The sequence below is a fragment of the Megascapheus bottae genome, chromosome 16 (assembly GCF_031878675.1).
Source record: "Megascapheus bottae isolate mThoBot1 chromosome 16, mThoBot2.hap1, whole genome shotgun sequence".
Lineage (NCBI taxonomy): Eukaryota > Metazoa > Chordata > Mammalia > Rodentia > Geomyidae > Megascapheus > Megascapheus bottae.
The window spans coordinates 11,348,635-11,374,739 of record NC_143524.1 but is presented as its reverse complement, the minus strand read 5'-3'; the positions used below and the strand labels follow the sequence as shown (position 1 = coordinate 11,374,739).

Genomic DNA, 26,105 nt, shown 5'->3' with positions numbered 1-26,105 from the left:
TCAGGGCCTGAGCACTCTCCTTGGACTTTCTCAAGGCTAGAGCTCTACCACTTGAGCCACAGCACCACTTTGAGGAATCAAACCTGGGCCTTTGTGCATGCTAGGCAAGCACTCTACCAATAGGCTAAACTCCCAGCCCCTCCACAGCATTTTTAACATATATAATACTTCCCATGAACCTAACAGTACAACAGAATCTAGAAATTGATGACTGGAACAATTACTGCTAATAATAATGATTAGGAATAGTAATTAAATAATATCAATGTGCTATTTTTTTCAGGTGGCTTATTTGGCTTTCACTTGTAGTAGATGGAGCACAGGAGCAATGTTACAGAGTTTATTCTCCTGGGGCTCACCGAGGACCCGAAGCTGCAGAAAGTCATCTGTGTTTGCTTCGTGATAATCTACATCATCTCCATGACAGGAAATATACTCATCATGATCACTATCACCGGAAGCCCACTCTTGGGGTCTCCCATGTACTTTTTCCTAGACTATCTCTCCTTTATTGATGCATGCTACTCATCTGTCAATACCCCTAAACTGATCGCAGATTCACTGCGTGAAAAAAAGACCATTTTATTCAATGGATGTATGACCCAAGTCTTTGGTGAACATTTCTTTGGTGGTGCTGAGGTTATCTTGCTGACTGTGATGGCTTATGACCGCTATGTGGCTATCTGCAAGCCATTGCATTATGCAACCATCATGAATCGAAGAGTCTGTAGCTTATTAGTGGGTGTGTCCTGGGTGGGAGGTTTTCTGCATGGAACCATACAGATATTTTTTATCATTCCATTGCCCTTCTGTGGTCCTAATGTGATAGATCACTTTATGTGTGATCTGAATCCTTTGCTTGCTCTGGCCTGCACTGATACCTACACTTTAGGGCTCGTTGTTATTGCCAACAGTGGCTTCATCTGTATATTAAATTTCCTCCTTCTGCTGGGCTCTTATGTGGTCATCTTGCGCTCCCTGAAGAACCACAGCTCAGAGGCCAGGCGCAAAGCCCTCTCTACCTGTATCTCCCACATCACAGTAGTTGTGTTGTTCTTTGTGCCCTGTATAGTTGTGTATACGAGACCTCCTGTTACTTTTCCCATTGATAAAGCAGTTGCTGTCTTCTATACAATGTTAACTCCCATGTTAAATCCCTTAATCTATACTTTGAGAAATGATCAGATGAAGAAGGCCATTAGGAAAAGGTTTAGTAGGGAAGTGTTTATAGAAGGTTAATAAACAATGCATCAAATCCAGTATGGATTCAGCTGAAAAAACAGCAAAATCAGCCAATTACTGGGTAACAAACTTTCTTTTCTTCTTCCTTCCTTCGTTCCTTCCTTCGTTCCTTCCTTCATTCCTTTGTTCCTTCCTTCCTTCCTTCCTTCCTTCCTTCCTTCCTTCCTTCCTTCCTTCCTTCCTTTCTTCCTTCCTTCCTTCTTCCTTCCTAAGGCAGCAAGATCTTGTTTCCACATCTTGGCATTCGCATGCACACACACACACACACACACACACACACACACACAGACATACACACAAATTTTATATAAATATAGTCACATAGGCATTGGGCCTTTTTGATTTTCTCATAAAAATAGCCTCTTTTGGTCTCACTGTAGGTATAAGTTGTCATATTCCAGTGCATTTTAGTTCTAACTTTTACATATCAGTGAAAACATCCTTGGGTTGTCTCTCTGAGCTTGCCTTAGTCTCTCCCAGCTTCCCTTAATGTGATTTTTTTCTGGTTCTATACATTTCTCTGCAAATGACATTATTTTATTCTTTCTAATGGCTGTAAAAATACCATTGTATATCGGTACCACATGATTTTGATTCACTCATCTACTGGGGGGCATCTGGGTTGTTTCCATATCTTCGCTATTGTGAAAGGGCAGCAATGAACATGGCTTATCATATCCTGGCTTATTATGTTCATGGGAGATGTCTAGAGGTGGTATGGCTGGGTCATAGGGAAGGTCTATGTTTAGGTTTTTGAGGAACATCCAGACTGCTCTCCAGAGGGGTTATACTAGCTTATATTCCCACCAGCAGTGCAGTAGGGTTCATTTTCCCCCACATCCCCATTGACATTTGTTATTATTTGAATTTAAAATCTTGACCAATCTTCCTGGGGTGATATGGAATCTCAAATTGTTTTGATTTGTATATCCTTTATGGTCAGAGATGATGAGCATTTCCTTATGGGTTTCTTTGCCATTTTTTACCACTTCTGAGAAGTGTCTTCTTAACTCCCTTGCCCAATAAGTGAATGGTTTATTAGGTTTGGGAGGGATTAATTTCTTGAGTTCCTTGTATATATGGGATATTAGTCCTTTGATATATTGCTGATAATGGTCTTTCCCCAGTTTGTTGGCTTTCTAGTTTAGTAATTATGTCTTTAGCTATGCAGAAACTTTTAATTTTGTTGTAGTCCTACTTGTCAAGTCTCTCTTCTGTTTTCCCCTGGGGCCCTATTCAAGAACTATCTGCCTATAAGTTCTAAGGTTTCTCCTGCCTCTTGTTGTAGTTTCAAAGTTTTGGGTATGACATTGAGGTCTTTGATTCACTTTGAAATAAATTATTTGGGGAGAAAGAGTAGCTACAGACGATTTCCTCGAATCTTTCTGGAAAGTTTTTAAGATGCAAATGTTATTTTGTGAAATTTAGCATATTCAGAACAGATTCATTGTGAATGGACTGACCATTTATATGTATTTGCTGCAAACTTCCTACTTCCTGCCTTGTAGGAAAAAAAATCATGTCAAAGATAATTCCCTAAGTGAATCAAGATACACTTTTAAATTCAAATCTCAGTTCCTATAGAAACACTTTTTAAGCTTTAGAAAAGAAGGAAAAGAGATACACGGATGAAGATACAACCTTACCAACTGCTGATTTTGTATTGAGTTACCTTAGTAACCTTGTATGTGTATTATCACTTACATATGGAAATCTGTTTTTCTTATGCTGAAGATTGTATTGAAACAAATACGCATAGCCATCATCAAGATAATCTAAGAAAATAAGGTAAGCACTAGTTCAGTTCTGCTAGTTAAGAAGGATTATTTTCATGCACAGTAACTGTTACTATTCAATATCAGATATGGTCTTATAGTATTTCATCCTCATCCCCACTTTTCAAAAAAATAGTTGGTAAATATCTTAAACAAATGTATCCTTGGGCATTATGGAACTCATAAAAAGTGATGCAATATTTAAGATCCAGCTCTACTGATTAATTACCTAGAGATAACAATTTTAATATTTATGACTAATCATGGGGATGAAACCCAAATAAAAGTACATTTTAGGCACACAAATGACCTAAAAGTGAACAGTAGATGATATAAATGATTAGCTTTCTAGGATCAAGAGCTACTGATCATATAAACCACTGTTAATTTTTAAAGGATAAATATTGGGGAGGATTCTTTCTGCATTTAGTGCATAATTGAAGGTTCCTCTGTATGATTGCTCAAACTTTAGATGCTGAATGCATGCACAAGTACAAAAGCAAATGAATGTCTTATATGTGCTCACAGCACTGAAGTCCATAGTACTGATGAGTTTATATAATAATGGTCTCTCTGGTCGACACATACAGTGTTCTCACTTTATGAATAAATGACTTTGGTACCTGGTGTATTGTATATACATTTAGTTGTTTATTTGGAATAGGAAAGGACGGGGAAAAATAAGATGATTAGGAAGGTGTAGGGAAGGGAAAGTGGGAGCAAAACATGGGAAGGGATATCAAGTTCAAGTTCAAGAAGTAATGTACTCAATACCTGATACATCACCCTGACAATAAAATACAATAAAAATGTGCCAGAAATATACCCCAAATAAGAGCAGTTTTGAGCTGAACAAACAAGAAACAAATCAGAAGTTTCTGATTCTTAAGCCTCTACATCTAGCTATTGTTGTAGGTACTTTCAACAGTTTCAGTAGAGTCCAGGAGCTCAATAGATTCTAATCATTTTCCTCTGATGGACCAAGGAAGGCATGAAGATGCTTCCAAGAAGGCAGCAGTGGTATTTCTTTTCTTGATGATTCAGATGATTTCAGATATCGACATTCTTTGTATTGTTGAAAAATTTGACTACAAAGTCCTAGCAAGGAAAATGAAATTATTATGGGCACTTAGAATTAGGTATTCATTAGAATTAGATTACTAGTTCAATATTACTATACAGATGATAACACAGGTAGCTTAAAGTAATGATTTGAAAGACAACATATGGGGCTGGGAGTTTGACCTACTGGTAGAGTGCTTGCCTAGCATGCACGAAAACCAGTGTTTGATTCCTCGGTAGCCACATATATAGAAAAATAGCTGGAAGTGGTGCTGAGGCTCAAGTAGTAGAGCTCTAGCATTGAGAAAGTCCAAAGACAGTGCTCAGGCCCTGAGCTCAAGCCCAGTATTGCCCCCCCCAAAAAAAAAGAAAAAAAGAAAAACAATACATGTTCCCATTTCCTGAGACAAAAGTAAGTTAATATAAAGAATGACCAGAGAACTATTGTTGACACTGCCATTTTTCTATGTTTATCTGGAACAAGACTCTTCATTGTGCTTAAGCTACTCTTAAAATATGTAGGAAAGCAGAAATAAAAAGGGCAATATTAACCATCTAGTAGGTTCAAGAGGATTAGATCAACAAAATTTCCCAAAGCATGGAAACAGTACATTCTCAGTGAACAGTATTTAATATTGCCTTTGTTATTAAAATCATTAACAGTATAGTTCTAGAGGTCATTTCATGATTTATAAAGCATGAAATGATACCTATGACACAATGTAGTTAGCATGTCAAATGAAGCAAATGTGCCAAGCCCATAATACTATATAACCCATAGCAAAACATCATGTATTATTATTGTCTAAGACCAATATTATTACTCACTTTTCTGAAATCTTGAATCAATGTATAATAAATAACTCTTACATTCTTTTAATTCATTTACATAAAAATCACCTTGTAAAACTTTACATGACATATCACAAACCTTTCATAACTGAGGTTCTTGTCTCGGCCTTTCACTGTTAAGTGAATATGAATTCAATTATTCCAAGACCCAATTTCCATTTATTATATTAGTATCTACATTCACAAATACTTACTTTTCTTCAACTCATATTCTCAATTACTTTTCATAGGTCTCCATTTCAAATGAATGAATGTCAGAGTATATTTTAGTTTTACAAGAATGGCCATGACATCTAACTTTGTACACCCTTTGTGGGCTTACCTACAATATACCTGTTCTATTCACACTCTGTACCAACTCATATCCTGATCTGTGGGTTTATGAAAGTTCTCCATTTATGTGGTCTTTGTAGAATCATTACTGTTCAGTGGTTTGTGTACCTATTTCTTTTTTTAACATTTAGTTTTATGTTTATTTCTTCACATACAAAATGTTTTACAAAGTCCATTTTTTCAATGTTTTAGTTTTACAGCTCAAAGAAATCACATAAAATGCTGTCAGTCTTCAGTAGTCACAAAAATATTTTAAACTATATCAAGCTGAATAAGATCTCTATTCCCTTATTCACTTAGATTCTACTTAAATATACTTCTATAGTATTCTTTTGGGGGGTGGTTAATTAGAGCTGTGTTACAGACTGGAATCTTGTTTTCTTTTTCAGTATTTTAAAAATCTTTATATCGTTGCACAAGGGAGTAACCGTTTTAAAACCAGTGGATAAATACAATACATCTTGACAAAGGTCACCCATTTGAACGATCTCATCCATCACTGCCTTACTCCTTTTCCCTCAGTCTTCTTAATTTCGTGGGCTGTCAAGTTAATTCTTGATTGTATTCTTCCCATCTTCTCCTCTTCATTTGCCCATCCATTTCCCCTTGACTCCACCCCAACTCTTTGGAGTACCCACTGAACTCTGACTTAGCCTTTCTAAGGAATTACACTACTTGAGTTATCCCTGTGTAGTCATAAGAAAAATAATACCAGTGCTTATTGTACCACCAAAATCTTGAGAAGATTTCATAAGTCAATAAAATTTGTAATTTGCATGTGTCATTTGTTCCAAACAGAAACTTTAAATAAATCCAACTTTGTATCATTCTGATACAGGTAATGCAATTAATACTCACATGAGACAATGGAAATCAGAAACAACGTGACTGAGTTTGTCCTCCTGGGATTAACACAGAACCCGAAGACGCAGAAAATCCTATTTGTCCTGTTTTTGGTCATCTACATCACCACGATGGTGGGAAATGGACTCATCGTGATCACCATTACAAGCAGCACACTCTTGGGGTCCCCAATGTACTTTTTCTTAGACTATCTCTCTTTCATCGATGCCTGCTATTCCTCTGTTAACACTCCTAAGCTGATAGTAGATTCACTCAAGGAAAAGAAGACCATCCACTTCAGCGGTTGCATGACTCAAGTCTTTGGGGAACATTTCTTTTCAGGTGCTGAGGTCATCTTGCTGACTGTGATGGCCTATGACCGCTATGTGGCTATCTGTAAACCCTTGCACTATGCAACCATCATGAACTGGCAGATTTGTCTTTTGTTGGTGGGGGTTTCTTGGATGGGAGGCTTTCTTCATGCCACCATACAACTCATCTTCATTATCCAGTTACCCTTCTGTGGCCCTAACATCATAGACCACTTTATGTGTGATCTGAGCCCTTTGCTCAATCTTGTCTGTATGGATACACATATTCTGGGATTCTTTGTTGCTGCCAACAGTGGTTTCATCTGTGTGTTAATCTTCCTCCTTCTGCTGGCCTCCTATGTGGTCATTCTGCGCTCCCTGAGGAACCACAGCTCAGAGGCCAGGCGCAAAGCCCTCTCTACCTGCGGCTCCCACATCACTGTAGTTGTGCTATTCTTTTTGCCCTCCATATTTGTGTACATGAGACCAGCGGTGACTTTATCCATCGATAAAGCAGTTGCTGTCTTCTATATGACAATTACTCCCATGTTAAACCCTTTAATCTACACCATGAGAAATGACCAGATGAAGACTGCCATCATAAAAATGTTTGCTCGCAAAGTTCTGTCAGTGGAAAACTAAATGTGCAGGTTCAGTAGAGGACAGGGCTGACATGTATCTTGCATAAGTTCAGAGATGAATAGTTACAAAAAAAAAAGCAAGAGTGAACTCATCCATGGATTCTGCATGAAGAATTTCTCAAAGAGGTACTAAAACATGAAGACTGCAATCTCACTGATGTTTCAAAATTATGAAAGTAGTGGTTTTGGTTTGCTGTCTTGATCCATGAATTTAGCTGTATACTCATTCTTTTTAATACAAGTAGTTATAAAAATATGGATCTCAAACAGTAATTCCTTTAACATTAAGAGAGGGGAGCCCTGCTAATATCTTCACTTGACCTGTGAGGACACACATTGAAATGGGTTGTTCTCCAAGCAGATACATTGATGAGCCATTAGTCTAAACATGGCATTTTCTGGACAATATCCTTCAGTGTTATGATCTCAAAGATACACACTGATATGGTGACTCAAACCTGTAGCCCTGGTAAGTAGAAGAAGCAGGAACTAGAAGGATCAGTGTCAGAGACTAAAAGACATCTAGACCAAAACTAGAATTCAGGACCCTCCCTCAAAAACCAGACTAAAACACAACAGCTGTAATGTGGTCCAAGTGTTAGAGCTATTGTCTATAAGGCCCTGTTGCCCAGGAAACTCACTCTCTGCTAAAACCAAACAAAGCTAGCAAACAAAAAATCCTGTAGATGGTAGATCATTATGCTTTTTTTATTTTTGAGACAAATGTTTTTGCTGAAGCAGTGTATATATATGCCATGTGAGCATGCTTTTTTTCATTACTCTATCCTAACATCTTATAAGTTATTATTTATGGTCGTGTATTTTCAGTAATATTATGGAATGTAAGTGCTTTAGAGCTACAAGAATTTCTCCTTGGAACATTACGTGACTGTTTTAATTTTCTTGTCAGTGTCAAAAATAATCTGTATTTATAAGCAATCTGATATAATCATAATCATGAATCAAATAAAAAAAACCCTTCAATTATCAGTAAGAAACCTTGATACTTGTAGCCTTGGTAACAGCAGTTTCTTTAGGGCAGCACATCTATTATATGAATAAATGAATAAAGTCATGTAAATAAAGTCATCTAGTATATAATGGTATTAGGAAATAGGAAAGTGCTTTCTAACTCTATCTGTTTGAGAATCTCAGCATCCTTTCCCCTCAAAGAGAGAGCACAGTTTGTCTCTTCTTTCATTATAGAGGACTGAGGAAGAATTTGAAAATTACCTGAGCGCATGAAAAAATTATATGTTACCTTGACATTCTCTTACACGATTTCATTATCCTATGAGGCTTTCATTGTATTTTTCCATTACACCATACATTTCATTTTAGATTTTAATAATATACAGCTTTGGCGACCCACCGGTTTGAGCACTGAATATTTGTTCACTGAATTCTAGCTTCCCATATTCACAAGCAAATGGGTTTGAATATAAGGAATATTGACAGTTTGAAGATTTTCATGATGAATAAAGAGACACCTAGAGTCTTCCTCCATAACCCATGTGATCCATTTTGAAAGGGAACAGACAATCACTGTTGTCATGGGAACGCTGCTTTGAAGTTATATAAATGGACCATTCAACGACCTCAGGATGAGTTTCAGAAAAAAAGGCATAGATAGAGAGCTATAGAATGTCATAAAAATGACAAAGTGGGGTCAATAACATGAATAAGATGAGGAGAGGACACTGAATTCCTAGGAGACAAAAGTCAAGGTGATAAAAAAGACTACACAGCAGCGCTAATCAATTCATCATGGCTGTCATTACTAACATATCTTCAGTCACTAATTATTCATAAGGACCCCATAAGTTTTCGGCACCAATGGGAAAGTACTCATTAATTTAAGTAAATGGTTAGGCATGAGACTGAGGAGACACAGACAGGCAAGTTCAGTAAGAGTCTCATATTCTATTTAAGCTTTTGTGACAAAGGTCATGGGTAAAACACTGAAAGTATATTTAAACTAATGAGTGATACAATTAGATTTGAGTTATAGCATTAATCGTAATGCTGGATTCTGGTGGCTCATGGCTCTAATTCTATCTGCTCAGGCTGAGAGTTGAGGATCTTGGTTTGAAGTCTACCCAGGCAGGTAACTCCATGAGACTCTTGCCTCTAATTAAACACCAGAAAGCCAGGAGTGGAGCTGTGGCCCAATGGAAGAGTGCTAGCCTTGAGCAAAAATCTCAGAGATAACACATAGGCGCTGAGTTCAAGCCTAAGGACTGGCAAACACCCCCCCACACACACACACATAGAACTGATAATTCTTGCTGCAGCCTGAGAAATGGTGTGAAGAGAGCAATCAGCAGTGATCACTTCCCAACTGATATGCATTCTATCCAATTGGTTGACCCATCAGGTATTTCTGGGAATACCTGCATAAAATTAACGCTAATCTTGAAAATATAAATCAAATTCCTGATGGGGTATACCCCTCATGATGTTCATGATAAAAATAGGAAATTAAAATTGATGAGTATGAGGAATAATGAAACATTGGTATACTAGTCATTTAAATACAAAATAATAAAGCCACTAGAAGAAACAATATACTCAGCTCTTAAAAGTTGAGCATTGTACTACCACATGACTTAGATTTGTATTCCTGAATATATACTCAATTTATTTATATAGGTTATAAATATTTCTACCTTGTAGTCTTATCATTCAGCCTAGCCTCAAAATGTAATCAAGCCAAATGCCCATCAGTATACGAATGGATAAACAAAATGTGGTGTAAGAATGCTATAGAATGCCTTTGAATGATAAAAATAAGGAAATTCTGATAGCTGCTCAAACGTGAATGAGCCCTGAGAACATAAAGAGTAACATCAATCATTCAAAAAGAGTAAATGGCATGCAGATAGTGAAATTCATAGATGCAGGAAGTAATAGTTAGGGTTTGGGGATAAGAATAGTGGGGAATTATTGTTATATGAGTGGAGATTCTGTTTTGGAAGACAAAAGCATTCTGGAGATTGAAAGGGACAATGATAACAAACAATATGACTGAATTTAATAAAAAATAAACCACACACATAAAATAATTACAGTGGTTTAAGTTCTATAAAACTTCCCAAAATTTAAATAAGAGAAGTATAAAAAATGGCAGAGATATTTGCTTCAGTGTATAGTTTCATTAAATATGCATACATACATATACACATACATATATAAAACTTGTTAGGTGTTATATAAACTAAGAGAATTATTAAGATCATGGTATATATTTTTCTATCATTAAAAGTATATCCTATATACTTACGCATAGTTTCCAAACTATCACATATTTGTACATGCATTTGTCAAAATCATGACAAGATTATGAGAATTCTTTATTTTTCATTCAAGTTCCTATATTTATGTTTCTGGAAATAAATAGATTTATGCTCCTAGCATTTGATAACTTTCAAAGTTTTCACAAATGTAAGATTAAAAAAAATTACTCAGTTGTGGTTTGTCTTTGTCTCATTTTTCTTTTCATAATTGGCCTAGATTATGGGTTTAGAGGGAAATCTCATAAGTAGTTATATTGTGCCAATGGCCCTGGGGCTGTCACCAGGACTTCACTTTTTTTTTTTTGCCATTCCTGGGCCTTGAACTCAGAGCCTGAACACTGTCCTGGGGATTTCTCAAGGCTAGCACTCTACCACTTGAACTACAGTACCATTTCTAGCCTTTTCTTTCTGTGTATGTGGTACAGAGGAATTGAACCTAGGGCTTCATGCATGTTAGGCAAACCCTCTATAATTAGACCAAACTCCTCACCCAGGACTTAACTCTTTTGTTAAACACCCCTGTGTTGTTACTCTGTCTTCCCACATGATACTCGAGTATTTGGAAGAACGTTGTTATCTAATGTCTACATCTAAAGAGAAAAGAATTATCTTCCAAATTTTTGAGGCCACATCCACATAAAAATTTGGAGTGATAGCATTGAGAGATATTCTCCTCCACTTAATTATTTGTTCCATTATTTATGGCAATGCAGAACCTGGAATATGTGTCATATTTTATATGTCAGGACTGTGGTGTTGTTTTGCTTATCTTTTTTAGGGTAAATTCTGTTTAAAATATATTTTATTGTTGTAGTTATTGTGCAGGTGATATACACAGTGGTTACAGTTACATAAGTCAGGTAATGTGTACATTCATTTTTGGGGGGCCAGTCCTGGGCTTGAGCTCAGGTCCTGAGCACTGGACTTTCTCAAGAGAAAGTGGTAGAGCTCTACCATTTGAGCCTCAGCACCACTTCTGGCTTTTTTTTCTATGTATATGGTGCGGAGGAATCAAACCCAGGTCTTTGTGCATGCTAGGCAAGCACTCTATCATTAGGCCAAACTCACTGTACATTCATTTTTGAACCGTGTTACCCCTTCCCTTGTTTTCTCCCAGGTTTTCCCTCCCATCCCACCCATAAGTTGTAGAGTGCATTTTTTTACATGATATCTAATAAATACCATTGCTGTATTTGTATACCCTTTGGCCTACCTTTTCAGGGTGTTTTGCTTGTGTGTGTGTGTGTGTCTGTGTGTCTGTGTGTCTGTATGTGTGTGTGGTGTGTGTGTTGGTTCTGAGGCTTGAACTCAGGATTTAGGCCCTGTTCTTTTTTCTTTTTTCTTTTTCAACTTTCTTTTTTATTGTAATGTATAGAGAGGAGTTATAGTTATATTCTCCAGATAGTAGATGCATTACTTCTCACACATTGATACCTGTGTCCTGATCTTAAGCTTTTTTTGTTCAAGGCTAGTGCTCTACCATTTGAGCCACAGTTCTACTTTCAGCTTTTTGGTGCTTAATTGGAGATGAGACTCATAGACTTTCCTGTTCCTACCTGAGATAGCTTCGAATAATGATCCTTAGATATCAGACTTCTGAGTTGCTAGAATTACAGGTATGAGCCATTGGCACCTGACTTGCCTCAGAAGTGAATGCTACTACATTGATGGTGAGAATGTAAACCTGTTCAGTCACTCTGGAAAGCAGTGTGGTGGTTCCTCAAAAGACTAAACGTAGAGCTCCCCTATGACCCTGCAATCCCACTCCTGGGCATTTAAACAAATGACTACAAACTAGGCCATACTAAACATTCTTCACAAGTCCGACTATTCCAGTTTTTTCCCCATTACTCTGTAACCCATTGCATATTGCACCACTCTGTGGTGTGCATCTTTGTGCGTGTGTGTGTGTGTGTGTGTGTGTGTGTGTATGTGAGTCTATTTTAGTATTTTCTGTCACCATAAAATGATATGCCAGAGGTACTCAGCCAAGACCTAGAATTAGACATTTCTGAAAGAACCACGTTGATTTTATTGAATAATGTTATTTGCAAGAAAGACATGATTAATAGATGTTACTTTTTTAGTATCCCAAAGGAATTGTCATTTATTGTTAATTAACACTTTAAATTGAAATACTAACCTGTTTCTTTCCCCTTAACTCAAAGATAAACTGAAGGTGGTTTTTTTTCCTACGTCTGGATTATGTTTCTCAATTGAGAGAAAAGACATACTTCAGGGAATGACTTTCCCATATCCTGAATTTTGAATAAAAGGGGAGAAAATGTCAGTTGAAACCCAATATGAGAATGGACTTCAGAAAAGATTGAATGTGTTTGGAACCAAACTCAAAAGCATAAACTTTGTGAGATCAAAGCGATGCAGAAGCCCTTTGAAAATTCTCCTTTCAGTGAGCAGCCTCCAGTTCTTTTCAGAGGAAAAGAAGTCAGCAAGACTTTGAAGCTAAAGCTGGTACGATTTGTATTAATGTGCGCAAGCACATTTCTTGCAGAGTAATATTCAAATTAATGTTATAGATACGTTGAGCACACATCAGGCACTTGTGGGAGAGCAGCATGTTGAGGGAGTTTCTAGGACTGTTTCACATTCAAAATTGGGAGGATAGGAAGGAGACAGGCACAAATTGTTTCTGATAGAAAATGGCTAATAATTAAAGAATGATGACAGAGGGGGTGTGAAAGATAGTCAAGCAGAAATAATATCTGATTGAGGGTATTTCATGGCAGTAGTCCATAGAAGTGACAACATTCAACTGAACATAGGACATCAATATATCTCTAATTCCAGTGGCAATGGAGCAAAGAATAATAGTATGGAACATGATTTGTTAGCATTCATAGGAAATCATTTACTTCTATGATGCTACTCTGTGCCAGTAGGTAAGTATGCCATTCTTATGAATATAATTCAGACAAACTAAAAGCTATCTGTAGTATACAAACATGACAGTATGTATACTTGCCTGTATCTGTATATCTACAAAGATATGGATAAATGGTCAGAGATATAGCTATAGATAGATTAGGTTTATGTTACTTAATAACTCACATTCCTCTGTATCATCTATTTCTACAGCAAAGGAAGTTGTGTTGGTCAGTGATATGTAAATGTGGTTCATGATCATTTAAGTTAAGGCTTCAAAAAGCTTTATTTGCAATGTAGTATGACAACACATGTCACGTATTACAATATTCTATATCTGAAAAGGAATTTCCCATGTATAACTCTAAGAATTTAGTTTTCCTACTTAGAGACTACAAAATTATGCTTTGTTCATAGTTTTCGAAATACAAGTCACAAAGTATGTATGTGACTATATGAGGCACATTTTTTATTGTCTGGATAATGCATAGAGGGGTTACAGTTACATTTGTCAGGTAATAGGTCCATTATTTCTCACACATTGATACCCCCTATCATGTTTTGGTCCCCATTTCCCTCCCTCAGCTCCTCCTAATCATCTTGTTCCCCCTTCCCTTTCCTATTTCAAATAAACAAATAAAAGTATATACAATATACCAGCTAACAAAGTCAGATACAGTAACAATATGAGATTAACCAGAAGGGCAAAAAAAAAGAAGAGAAATAACATAGTACATTAAGAACAGCAATCACACAAGATAAAGCTCTTGTTTCCACATCCTAGAGATCCTTTCATTTAGTCTCACCCTACATGACCTGATGAGCTATTGTAATCCTCCACTAGGAGAGTCCTAGATGTGTACTAATTATTATGATGTACATTTTAATGAAAATTCATCTTAACATATGGCACTGAAATCTTGAACTTTGATTTGTAAAATATTTCAGATTACTTCATGCAAACTATACAATACATCTTTTTATATTTATGTTTTTTATTAAATTCCTTTGTTCAGTCACTCACTGTAATGCAATTGTTTCCATTGAGAGTTATAATGGCTGCATTTGTGGCTGTGTCAATAGGAAATAAAAATCTCTAGGCCAGCTGCTCTATATAAGTTTTGGAATCACTTCATATAAGATTGGAAACATTAGTACCTCCAGCAAAAACAGATGAATTTGTCTGTCCCTCACTTATCAGTATCACTTGTTAAAATAAATTTATGTAAAGGATTACTTCACTATTCTGATAGATGCAAAAGGGGTCTAACTTGAATTTCAGTGTTAATGTATGTAAATCTGAAGAAAGTGTGGAATCCTTCCATACTCTTACTTTTAAAAAGGGAAGAAGAATTTTAAAAATCAGGATTTGTCTGTTGTTCGTCTGTTGTATGTGTATATATGTTTGTGTTGATCTGAAAACTATTGTGATAGAAATTAGGCATTTAGCTCAAATATGAGTTGCATATGCATATATCTAAAACCATTTTACTTGCATCTTTTATCACTATGCTAATATCTAGAATATGTACATTATAGGGTAATGGCTTAGATATTAAATTTTTTCTGGGGAAAAAACTATAGGAATGGTAAGTGATAAATCACTGCTGAGATAGAATTTTATGACTGAGGACATGTGTTCTACATGACGATTCTTATTTACTTTCTATGATTTTCTTTTTTCCTCTGCAGATTTTCTTTTTGTTCTAATCTGTGATTTTCACACAATGAACAAAATGATGCAAGGAAGAAGCAATGTAACCGAGTTTATACTCTTAGGATTGACACAGGATCCTCAGAGCCAAAACATGGTGTTCGTCATCTTCTTACTTTTCTATGCAGTCACTGTCCTGGGGAATATGCTCATCCTTGTCACCATCATGTTCAGCTCAACACTTGGGACCCCCATGTACTTCTTCCTCTTTTATTTGTCCTGTGCAGATACCTTCTTTTCCACATCCATAGTCCCCAGACTCCTTGTGGATTCCCTCTCGGCAAAGAAAGTCATCTCCTACAACGAGTGCATGACTCAGATCTTTGCACTGCATCTATTTGGCAGCTTGGAAATCTTCGTCCTTGTCCTCATGGCCATCGATCGCTATGTGGCCATCTGTAAGCCCTTACGCTACCCAGCCATCATGAACAGGCAGGTCTGCGTCATCTCGATTGGGTTTGCCTGGTTCGGGTCCTTTGTACATGGCACTACCCAGATTATCCTGCTCTTGAGACTGCCCTTCTGTGGACCCAATTTGATTGACCATTACTGCTGTGATTTGCAGCCTTTGTTGAAGCTTGCCTGCACGGACACATATGTGGTCAACCTGCTGTTTGTGTCTAACAGTGGGGCCCTTTGCTCTGGAAGTTTCATTGTTTTGATGATCTCATACATCGTCATTTTGCGCTCGTTGAGAAATCACAGTGCAGAAGGGAGGAAGAAAGCTCTCTCCACTTGCACATCTCACATCATTGTAGTTGTACTATTTTTTGGCCCCTGTATATTCATATACACACGTCCCCCAACCACTTTGCCCATAGACAAGGTGGTGACAGTATTTTATACTGCCGGAACACCCTTTCTCAATCCACTTGTGTACACTCTGAGGAACGCAGAAGTGAAGAACGCCATGAGAAAATTGTGGTATGGTCTACTGGTGGGTGGATAAGTGCAGATAGTACCAACGGTTATCTCTGAGTTTTGTGGGCATGACTTATCAACATGAACAGATGTTTGAGTACTAAATGTTTTAAGGGATAGGGGTTATTGACTAAAAAACAGGATCTTTGTGACGTGGATGGTGAGAATGTAGATATTAACTCAGAAAATTGCGTGTCAATCTTATTTCTGCTTCAATACTTTTTCCTACCCGTGTATCTTTCAAGTTGCAAAAGAGAATATACTTTTCATTCATATTTAAGGAAACTGATTTCCTTTCTCGTTATGCTTTGGCCACAAGACTGATAGTTCCTATGGAATCTTGCTGGCCATTTCTCAATAGCTTAAATCTGAAATTATTTTCTGTATGTTTTATGTAAAAAATTCTGTCTAAATATTGTTCCGTGTGTGTGTGTGTGTGTGTGTGTGTGTGTGTGTGTGTGTGTGTGTGTGTGTGTGCATTCATGCCAATCCTGGGGTTTGAGTTTTAGTTTGCTTTTTTACTTATGACTGATGCTCTACTATATGATATATACCTTTTGTCCATCATGTGACTTGAACTCTGGGCCTGGGCACTGTCCCTGAGTTATTCAGCTCAAAGCTGCCAGCCTACCCCTTGAGCCACAGCATCACTTGCATTTTTCTGGTGGTTAATTGGAGATAAGAGTCTCATAGAATTTAGGGCCTGTGCTGGTTTTCAATTGCAATCCTCAGATCTCAGCCCCCTGAGTAGTTAGGATTACAGGTATGAGTCACCACGTCTGGCTCCAGTCCAGCTCTTTTGCTTGTTGAATATAAAACCTCATGGACTTTTCTGCTTGGCTTTGAACTGGGATTCTCAGATCTCAGCCTCTTCAGTAGACAGGACTTTAGGTGTGAGCCATCTGTGCCTGGAACACCTATTGGTTTGACAAGCAAAAAGACAGATATGTAGTCACATCTATTGAAATAGAGTGTAATTCTTGGCATTTGTTTTCTTATAGTAGATACTTTCTATTACACATAGTGTGTTGTTTCATCCTGATTTGGGAAGCAACTCTGCAACGGTGTAACAAGCACATTTAATTTAACCACGTTTGTAAGTAAATAGCTCTGTGTGTTTGAATTACAGGCTTTTCTTATAGATATATTTTCTAGTTACTTTTCTTCCCTATGAATACAACTGGTATTATAACATTATTCTAATATGTACTATCATAAAACATTAAAATGTTAACTATGTGTTTGTTCACTGCATTGAAACTAAAAGAACTCTGATACTCTTAAGAATTACAACAGCAAAGTAATAGATATTTCCAACCTAAGTTACAAAGGTAAATGTGCTGAATACATAGTACATTTTCTCAGAATGAACAGCAGAAATAAACTTTTTGGAAGCAAAAATATTATTTTTTACTATATACAAGTTGAAGAAATTGAATAAATACATGGAATGAACTAAAGGCCTATAGAAAACATTTGGATTTTTGGTTAGTAGGGTCAGCAAGCCATTTTTATGTCTTTGTGTTACGTTAATGAAGGGGTTCTATAAACTCACAGGTCATGTTTTCTAGCGCCCTCATCCAGCCAGGCACCTAGAACAACTTATCCTTGGTCTATATCTCCAAAGGTATCCATCCTCCTTTGGAGACTGGACTCGTGTTGGGGGTGCCTAGCTCACAGGAAGGGTGGTGGGATGGAGGGACAAGGTGTCACTGTGTGACTGGGGATTAGGTTATGTGAAGACATTTTGGGAAATGTTATTCTTAGTGACAGGAAAGTCTCTTTTCCTTCTTACCATAACCTTGGCGATATCCACCCAAGGTCTTCACCTTAGATAATTTCTCCACTGAGTTCTTGGACTCTTAGATGCTTTCCATCTTGACTGTCATTTGGCCTCTTCTTGCTAGTAGCCAGATGCTAGAATAGGTGTGCTATGCCATTTTTAACACAAAGCCTCAGGAGACTTTGCTTCTAAATTCTGTGATAAAGTGGCTTTAGAATGATTTTTTTGAGATACAGAAGCACAGAAACAGTGGGACAAATGATAAAGCAGTTCAGCAGAAACCCACTAGACACGAACATAGTGTCTCTGTTAGCGAAAAGAATGAAATAATTTGAGGGAGGGGGGTGGTAAAGGGAAATTAGGAGGGGAAAACCTGGGAGAATGAGGGAGGAGGTAATATTGTTCAGAAAGAAATGTACTCATTGCCTCTCATTACCTGACTGATGTAATTGTAACCTCCTTGTACATCAACTTTAGAGTAAAAATTTAAAAAAAGAATGATGCATTAAATCCAAATGTTATAAAGAAATTCAATAGCCACTTAAGAGTTATATGAGGAATTATATTATAAACTTTAAATATTCATCCCTGTCGGTGTACTGAAGTGTTTTCCCTCTTTAGTAACTGTTACTAGATGGAAACCCTCTCTCCCTCTCCCCCTTACCATTCCCCCTTTAGTGTTGTTCCTAATTAGCTCACAGATGTCCATACCCCAGAACATATAAAGTGTATTTTGCTACCCCTCATTGAATCTCCCATTATCTACCTGCAGCAAACGTTATCCATATGCCAGAGCTAGGAGAATATAATGTGTATTGATATCAATTAATGATGATAAAAAGGAAATCTTTAAGAAGCACATCCCCTCTGGAAAGAGAGGAGAAAGAAGAGAGGAGCACTCCTTTGGTATGAACGTGTGAAGGGTTATTATACAGTGAGCACAAGAGTGATCTGTCTAAATTGGCATCTCCCCACCTTTTTTTTTTTTGGCTAAGCCTGGGGCTTCAACTCAGGGTCTGGGCACGGTCCTTGAGTTTTATCGAGGCTAGCACTCTACCACTTAAGCCACAGCACTACTTCTGGCTTTCTGTGTATGTGGTACGAAGGAATTGAACCCAGGTCTTCATGCATTCTAGGCGAGCACTCTACCACTAGGCCAAACTCCTGGTCCCTGGCATTTCACTTTTAACTGTGGTGTGACAAGAGAGGAGTTATATTATCTCACCCAGGAGAGGTGCAAATCCCATAAAACTTACCACTCACACCCACATTTCTTTCTCAAATATTTGTTTTTGTGGAGTGGTGGAAGGAGGTGAAAGAGAAGATTGGGTACTTATGTAAATTGAACCCTCGTAAGCACAGTCTTAATTAATGAATTGCAGCACTGGCTAGTATACCCAGCCATTTAACCACTGACAACAAGAGAACTTCTCTTGTCTATTCATAAATGTCCATGTAAGGAGAGCAACGGGACCCACTGGGGACCCATTTAAGACAGGAGAATCCAGCCTCACATCAGGATGGGCTGGGTGCTCACTTCATGAGTAACATCCTCCATGTCTCAAGAGATTGAAACTGGGGTCAGTGCTGCTGGATTGATTGTTAGGCTATGGGAAAGAGTCTGGTGCTGAGTTAAAACTGAATGCCGGTACCATGGAACAGAATTGGGAAAGCATTGCAGTGGTCTTCCTGGTGCTGGGGAAAGCTTGACATTTCAGTTTGTGGGTTCTAATTTGGATCCTGTATCTGCAAGAATTTGTTTGGAAATCGTGTTAGCCTTCTACCATTATGATTAGATTTGTATAGAACCTCCTTTGGCTCATGATTTAAGAGGTTTTGGCTTATGGTTGTTTGGCTTTGGGGCCATGAAAGACGGAACAACATTATCTTTTTTCTACATACTGTAAAATCTACAGTCCAAACAGTATTGGATTCCATGACAGTATTGGACTCCAAAGCAAAATAATGTGCTTCCTTCCCTTTTCTTTCCCCTCCCTGGAGAAAGAATCCCTGTCTATGACTGACATCTGGGAAATTTTTTTTTGCCAGTCCCGGGCTTGAGCTCAGGGCCTGAGCACTGTCCTTACACTTTCTCAAGGTTAGAGCTCTACCACTTGAGCCTCAGCACCACTTATGGCTTTTTTCTATGTATGTGGTACCTAGGAATTGAACCCGGGTCTTTGTGCATGCTAGGCAAGCACTCTACCACTAGGCCAAACTCCTGGCCAATCTGGGGAAATTTTAACACAGGTAAAATAAAATTGTTCTTTTACTTATTTCAATGGTTCTTTACTTATTTCTGTGATATAACCAAGTGCTAAAACATGAGTTTCCTAAACTTGTGAAGGTATGTTTATGTGTGGCTACTTGTTAAAATGAAAGAGTTTGGATGAATGGTTGCTGGAAATTCTTATTTCATTATTTTGCTGTTTCCCTTAGTCTAACATATAACTCTTGTTTATAGGAATACACCATCAAGAATATATAACCAACAGGATGCTGAAGATAATTAACCATAATTTCTACCAATTATAATAGTTGCATATTTCTTAACATTTCTACCAATAGAATAATTGCATACATTTCTTAACATAACTAATCTAGTTTGTTAAATAGTTAAGATATACACCAGCAGATTTCTTTTTCACATTTGCTAATTTTATTTAATTCAATAAAAAAATCTCACAAAAGATATTTATTATGTCTGTCTATGACAGGTGTCTTAGGCCATGTAATCTATTTACTAAGGCAGGTCATAAACCATATAGCCATCTTAATTTCCCCCAATAATTACTATGAAACACTCATCATGTACAGGATTGAGAATACCGTAAGTTCCAAAATACCATCAATGGAAAAATCCTGGAGACTGATTGTTGTTCACACTCAGAGAAACAAAGTAATATCAAAGGGTATATAGCAGTGTTCTCATTTCTTCAAAAGTTGAAGCTTTTGGTGGAAGCTCACCTTGGTTCTGGACCTGCTGGGTAGGTTCACATTGATTCAGTGTTGAGATCGAGGAACTCCAGCACCTGAAGATTTAATTCCCTTGAAGCATTTGTCTTGGCACCAGACTTTCCTCATGGCATTCTTCATGTCTGCGTTCCTCAGGGTGTAGATGAGAGGGTTGAACAAGGGGGCGATCACAGTGTAGAACAGAGCGAACACCTTGTCGTCACTGACAGAACCAGCCATCGGGACGTAAGTGAGGATGAGGGGCAGGAAGAACATGAGCACCACGGTGATGTGTGAGCCACAGGTGGACAAGGCTTTGCGGCGACCCTCCGAGGAGCGAGTCCTCAAGGTGGCCAGGATGATGACATAAGATACCAACAGGGCAACAAAGGTCAGAATAGATAAGACCCCCGTGGTGGTAATGACAGCAATCATCAAAAGCCTGGTGTCTGTGCAGGCCAGCTTCAACAGGGGAAAGATATCACAGAAATAGTGATCGATCTGATTGGGGCCACAGAATGGAAGTTCGATAATGATCAATACCTGCATGAGTGAATGGATAAAAGCTCCCAAAACAGAGGCCATCAGGAGAAAATAGCACACCTGTCTGCTCATGAAGACCATGTAATGAAGGGGTCTGCAGATGGCTACATAGCGATCATAGGCCATGGCCACCAAGACAAAGATTTCTGTGGCACCAAAGAAGTGGGCATAAAACATCTGGGCTATGCAGCCACCGAAGGAGACAGTCCTCCATTGTGTCAGTAAGTTCAGGATCAATTTGGGGGCCACTGTGGAAGTGAAACAGACATCCATGAAGGACAAGTAGCTGAGAAAAAAGTACATGGGCTGCTCACCGAGGTGGCTGCCCTTGAGGGTGAGAAGAACGACCAGGTTTCCCAAGATAATTGCAAGGTAGCACACGGAGAAGAGCACAGCACATGGAGCATTCACCGCCTCATCACTAAACAGTCCCAAGAGGATAAACTCTGTGACGTTCCCATGTACCATTGCTTCCGTGTGTTTGCTCGTTTTGACAGAGAAGGTGATACACTTGAAGCATTGATCTCTCAGAATTGTGATTTATTTTCACTATCACTTATTTCCTTATTAAACAGATATTGAGTATTAATAATGATTCATTTAGCACAGTCGAGCCTAGGAGGATATCAATGAATGGCACGCGTCCAGTACTTTACACAATAAATACATATCAAGTACTTCTAGTATATCCCTAAGCAGATCTGGATCAACAAGGACAACAATGAATGAGATATATTTAGCATTTGCAAGTAGAGTGTCATTAGTTTTTTTTTTTAGAATAAATACATGATTGTAATAATAGTACAGGTTATCCATCAACTTCTATTGTGATGAATTCCAGAATTTCACACCTGTCATGAACAGGAGAGTGACTACTTTAAACATGGAAATCATACTTGCAGCTTGTTCTCATTATTGTAGCTTAAGGGAGGATTTTATATACCAGTGATTATGTAACAGCCATGTGATTATTCTTCAATGGCAGGCTACTATAATTCTCAGTTCTTCCAAAGACACGTAAGTATGCTCATTATTTCAATCATTGAACCTAGCAGTCTCAGAAGGTATCTTCAGAATCTGTCAGGAGATTGGATGCAAAAGGAAAACCTTTGGAAAATATGATTATTTGATTATATAGTCCTTCCCACAGCTATGGCTTCCTATACTGATGCTATACCTTATTTCTCAGTTCATTTTCCATTCCATTTTGGAGTTCTCATCATTTAAACCCATCAAACATTTTCTTTTAGCATTTCCTTTTATAGTAGTCTACATGTAGAGACCAGTTAAGCACAAAGAATAATCTTCAGTCTGCTGTTTTCCCACTATGTCATTCTGAATTGATGCAAAATACTTTCCTTAGTACTTAATACTTTTTCCTTTGTCTTCATGACATGAAATCCTGGAATCTGTCACTGAAAAGGGAAAAGAAATATTTTTGGTGCCATACATTATCATTCTTTATTTGGAAGTAACCTAATCTAAAATCTTGACATATAACTGTGAATGCAAGATTCAGCTTTTTTATATATTTTTATTATAATTAATAGAAGGGTTACATTATATTCACCAGATAGAAGGTGCATTACTTCACAAACATTGACACTCTTTCTCATGTTGTAGTCCCCATTTTCCTTTCCTCACCCCTGCCCCTCATCTTGTTTTCCCCCCTTCCCTATCCTATTTCAAATAACGAAATACTGTAACCATATGAGATAACCAAGGGACAGCAAAAGAGATGAGAGATAACATAGTACATTAAGGACAACAATCACTCATTATATGGCTTTTGTTTCTATATCCTGGAGGTCCTTTCATTTAGCGTCATTCTATATGGCCTATGCATCTAGGTTTTGTTCTATTGTAAATCTCTGCTAGGAGGGCCCAAGGTTTCTACTGATTATGACAAATGAGGGAAACCATTGAGCCTATGTTCCTTTGAAGACTCATCTTTATAGTGAGAAAATAAACTGATGAAGAAAATTTGTCATCATGTTTGCACAGATTAGAACAGCAGGGTGGGTAACTTTGCTTCTTGTATTGTGTATGTTCCTCGGAGAAATTTAAGGCAAAACACAGCTGACAAAGAGATTTGGAATAGGATTTTAGAGCTTGGTGTGAATTCCATACATGGACCTTTATTTTGGTCTAATAAATTTCACTTGAAATAGACATGAGCTGGGTGTGAATTCTGTAAGGAAAAAACTTTGAAAAATATTTGAATTTTCAGGTTCATATGCCTTACAATAAACACTTTGCCTCAAGAATGTTAAATCATTAAAAATTAAAATTGGTAAAGCTATTTCTATACTTTATGGATTATGGTTAGGAAAGGCAAAAATAGCACTGTAGTTAATACTTTACAAGTTAATACATTTAGCAGTAAAAATGAAAAATAGTATAAAAGATTTAGTAACACTTAAAAAGCACATCTTAACCTTTATGGTTAGTATCCATTAAAGTTTTTCTAACTTTACAAAGAAAATCCATGAAAGCTATGATTCTAATTGTCACAAAAGCTTCCATTTCCCAATGCTGACAAATAGTGACACATATTGAGATATGGGCTGGAGTGCAGTCAGTGGCAAAGCATTTGCCTAGCACATGCAATGTCCTGAGTTTGATCCTCAGTACCAAAACAAAAGACACAAAAAAAAACATTTGAAGATATAGTGAAGACCCAATTACTGGAATTCATTTATATTTTAGGACAGGTACAATTATAAGTAAAGAGCATATTCATATGAATAGATATAATGCATGCTTTAAAATGAAAGTATTTTAAAAGGTGGCAAGACAGTAATTAATATAACTCCTAGAAATGTATATGAACATAACTCACTTGATACTTTGCAAAAAACAAAACACTAAAACTGGAAATATACAGAAAAATTGCAACTAGAATATCACACATGTATACTTTCTTAAATGTATGAGAATAATGAGAGTGAGAATTAAGTGAAAATGATATATTAGTCTCTCTCACTCATTAGATTCATAAAATTAAACATCTTCCTCCTCAAAATTGGTGTTACTGTAGACTAGAGATTAAGTATGATATATTAAGTACAACCTCAAAGCATTTGCAAGAATTGTATTTCTTCATATTAAAATTCAGGAAATGATCTTTATAAATATATCACCTGAATAAAGTTGGAATTAGAAGTGAGGTGATATGTTTTTATAACTCTTTTTGTTTAGCATAAATGCATCCACAGGACACACTTACATGTGGATAAAATATTAAGACAAATACCAAATAAAAAGGAACATCAACATGATCAAGACATGATGATTGTGTTAACAAATACCACAATTAGACTTGCATGCAGTTTCTATCATACCTGTGCAATTACAAATGAATAGAAAATTTTTGGAAAGGAAATGAATCTGTAGAATAAGGCTTCAACCTCAGTGGATATAATAATCTAAATGTAATACTTTGTGATTTCTTTGTCAAGAAGAAAAATAATAAATTTAGTTTTTTGCTGACTTAAAATTAAAACATTTAATCTGATATGAGTTGAGGCAAGTATTTTCTATAAAAAGAAATTTATATCAACAAGACAAAACCCATGCTCTTTCATCGAAGTTCAGCAAGCCCTTATATAACTTGTTCCTAGTAGCATTAATATTTGTCCATTACTTAAACAAATGTGGATGCAGATGTGATTCTAGCATTTCTTCCACAGATTGCAGTAAAAATGTAAACAAAATGGAAACATCTCTGTTCCTACAGTGCTACAAGACATACTTGGAATAAGGAAAAGGAAAAAGACCATTATGTCTGCCTCTACATTTATACCAATATCTACCTCTCTTTTTACTTACACACAAACAAAATGAAGCACCAGTCATAATGGGGATTTCCCAATTTGAGTATGAATAAATGTCATAGTCTTTTGAATATAATTGCTGACATTGTGTACTCAATTGTATACTCAATTTATAATCTGATTTTTCTCGGCTTATTTTAGTTAAACTTATACTAGCTATGTAGCTGGTGTAGTTCTGAAAGAAGGAAGTAGAAAACACATTTTCAATAGGTCAGTAAGGCACACAAGTAAAAGAGGAAAATGAAGACACTAAGAAATAATAACTCACATGTGCTGTTTCAATCCATTCCAATCAGTGCTTGTCATAAAAATCTTTGTGCCTCAATCCATCACAAAAGAAAAAAATAGATATTCCAACTCCAAATAATGAATTGATATCTTTAGGGAAAAATAACAACAAAACCCTTAGGCTTTGCACGTGCCTTTCAAATCGTATAAAATAAATATATCTTAACAACTTCATATTACTCAGGGCAAGAAAGGGAAGCTCACCACAAAGTTGCAAAGCAGGTTCTGGATGTATCAGGGCATTTTGCTTCTGTCTTCCTTGGTGCCATGGTAAGAATTCATGCTCACTTCTTTAAATGCACCAGGCCTGGAGGCCCTGGAGGAGCTGTGAATGAACTTCACAGGATTATTTAAAGAGCACTGGAGGGATTGGAGTCTAACCCCACTGCCAATCCCTGTGGTATCCCTTGGACAAATATAGCAAAAAGAAACTCTCACAAGGTTAACTAGCTAATATTTGGCTTTTCAAACTTTTGCTTTTAATCAATGCAGATGGCTTACCTATATAATGTTAAGTGTGAAGGATGTTTCAAGGTTACTAATTAAAAATTTGAAGGGTTTTTTTCTTTCTTTCTAAGTATGTTTGAATCTTTTTATTTTTAAAAAATTTTATTGTAATTAGTAGAGGGGTTACAGTTATATTTGCCAATAGAAGAAGCATTACTTCACATATATTGATACCCCTTCTCATGGTTTTGTCCCCATTTCCCTTCCCGCACTCTTTCCCCTCCTCTTGTTTATTTTTATTTTTAATAATTGTATTTTATTGTCGGGGTGATGTACAGAGAGGTTAAAGTTACATTCTTCAGGTAGTGGGTACATTACTT

General features: G+C 37.0%; 4 protein-coding genes across 4 annotated transcripts; 3 read left to right on the top strand and 1 right to left on the bottom strand.

Moving 5' to 3' along the window:
• The first annotated feature begins 312 nt into the window (after positions 1-312).
• Positions 313-2,782, top strand: LOC150052827 (olfactory receptor 4C13-like). Its single transcript, XM_090349232.1, has 2 exons — positions 313-1,213; positions 2,751-2,782. Exons 1-2 carry the CDS (start codon positions 313-315, stop codon positions 2,780-2,782), a joined length of 933 nt encoding a protein of 310 aa, XP_090205358.1.
• A 3,348-nt stretch (positions 2,783-6,130) lies between these two features.
• On the top strand, positions 6,131-7,060 carry LOC150052826 (olfactory receptor 4C46-like). The gene has a single exon (XM_090348880.1). The coding sequence runs from the start codon at positions 6,131-6,133 to the stop codon at positions 7,058-7,060; it is 930 nt and encodes a 309-aa protein (XP_090205006.1).
• Positions 7,061-14,977: 7,917 nt separating this feature from the next.
• On the top strand, positions 14,978-15,901 carry LOC150052825 (olfactory receptor 4C11-like). Its single transcript, XM_090349231.1, has one exon. It carries the CDS (start codon positions 14,978-14,980, stop codon positions 15,899-15,901), a length of 924 nt encoding a protein of 307 aa, XP_090205357.1.
• A 4,758-nt stretch (positions 15,902-20,659) lies between these two features.
• Positions 20,660-21,622, bottom strand: LOC150052824 (olfactory receptor 4P4-like). The gene has a single exon (XM_090349230.1). The coding sequence runs from the start codon at positions 21,620-21,622 to the stop codon at positions 20,660-20,662; it is 963 nt and encodes a 320-aa protein (XP_090205356.1).
• Between the last annotated feature and the right edge of the window lie 4,483 nt (positions 21,623-26,105).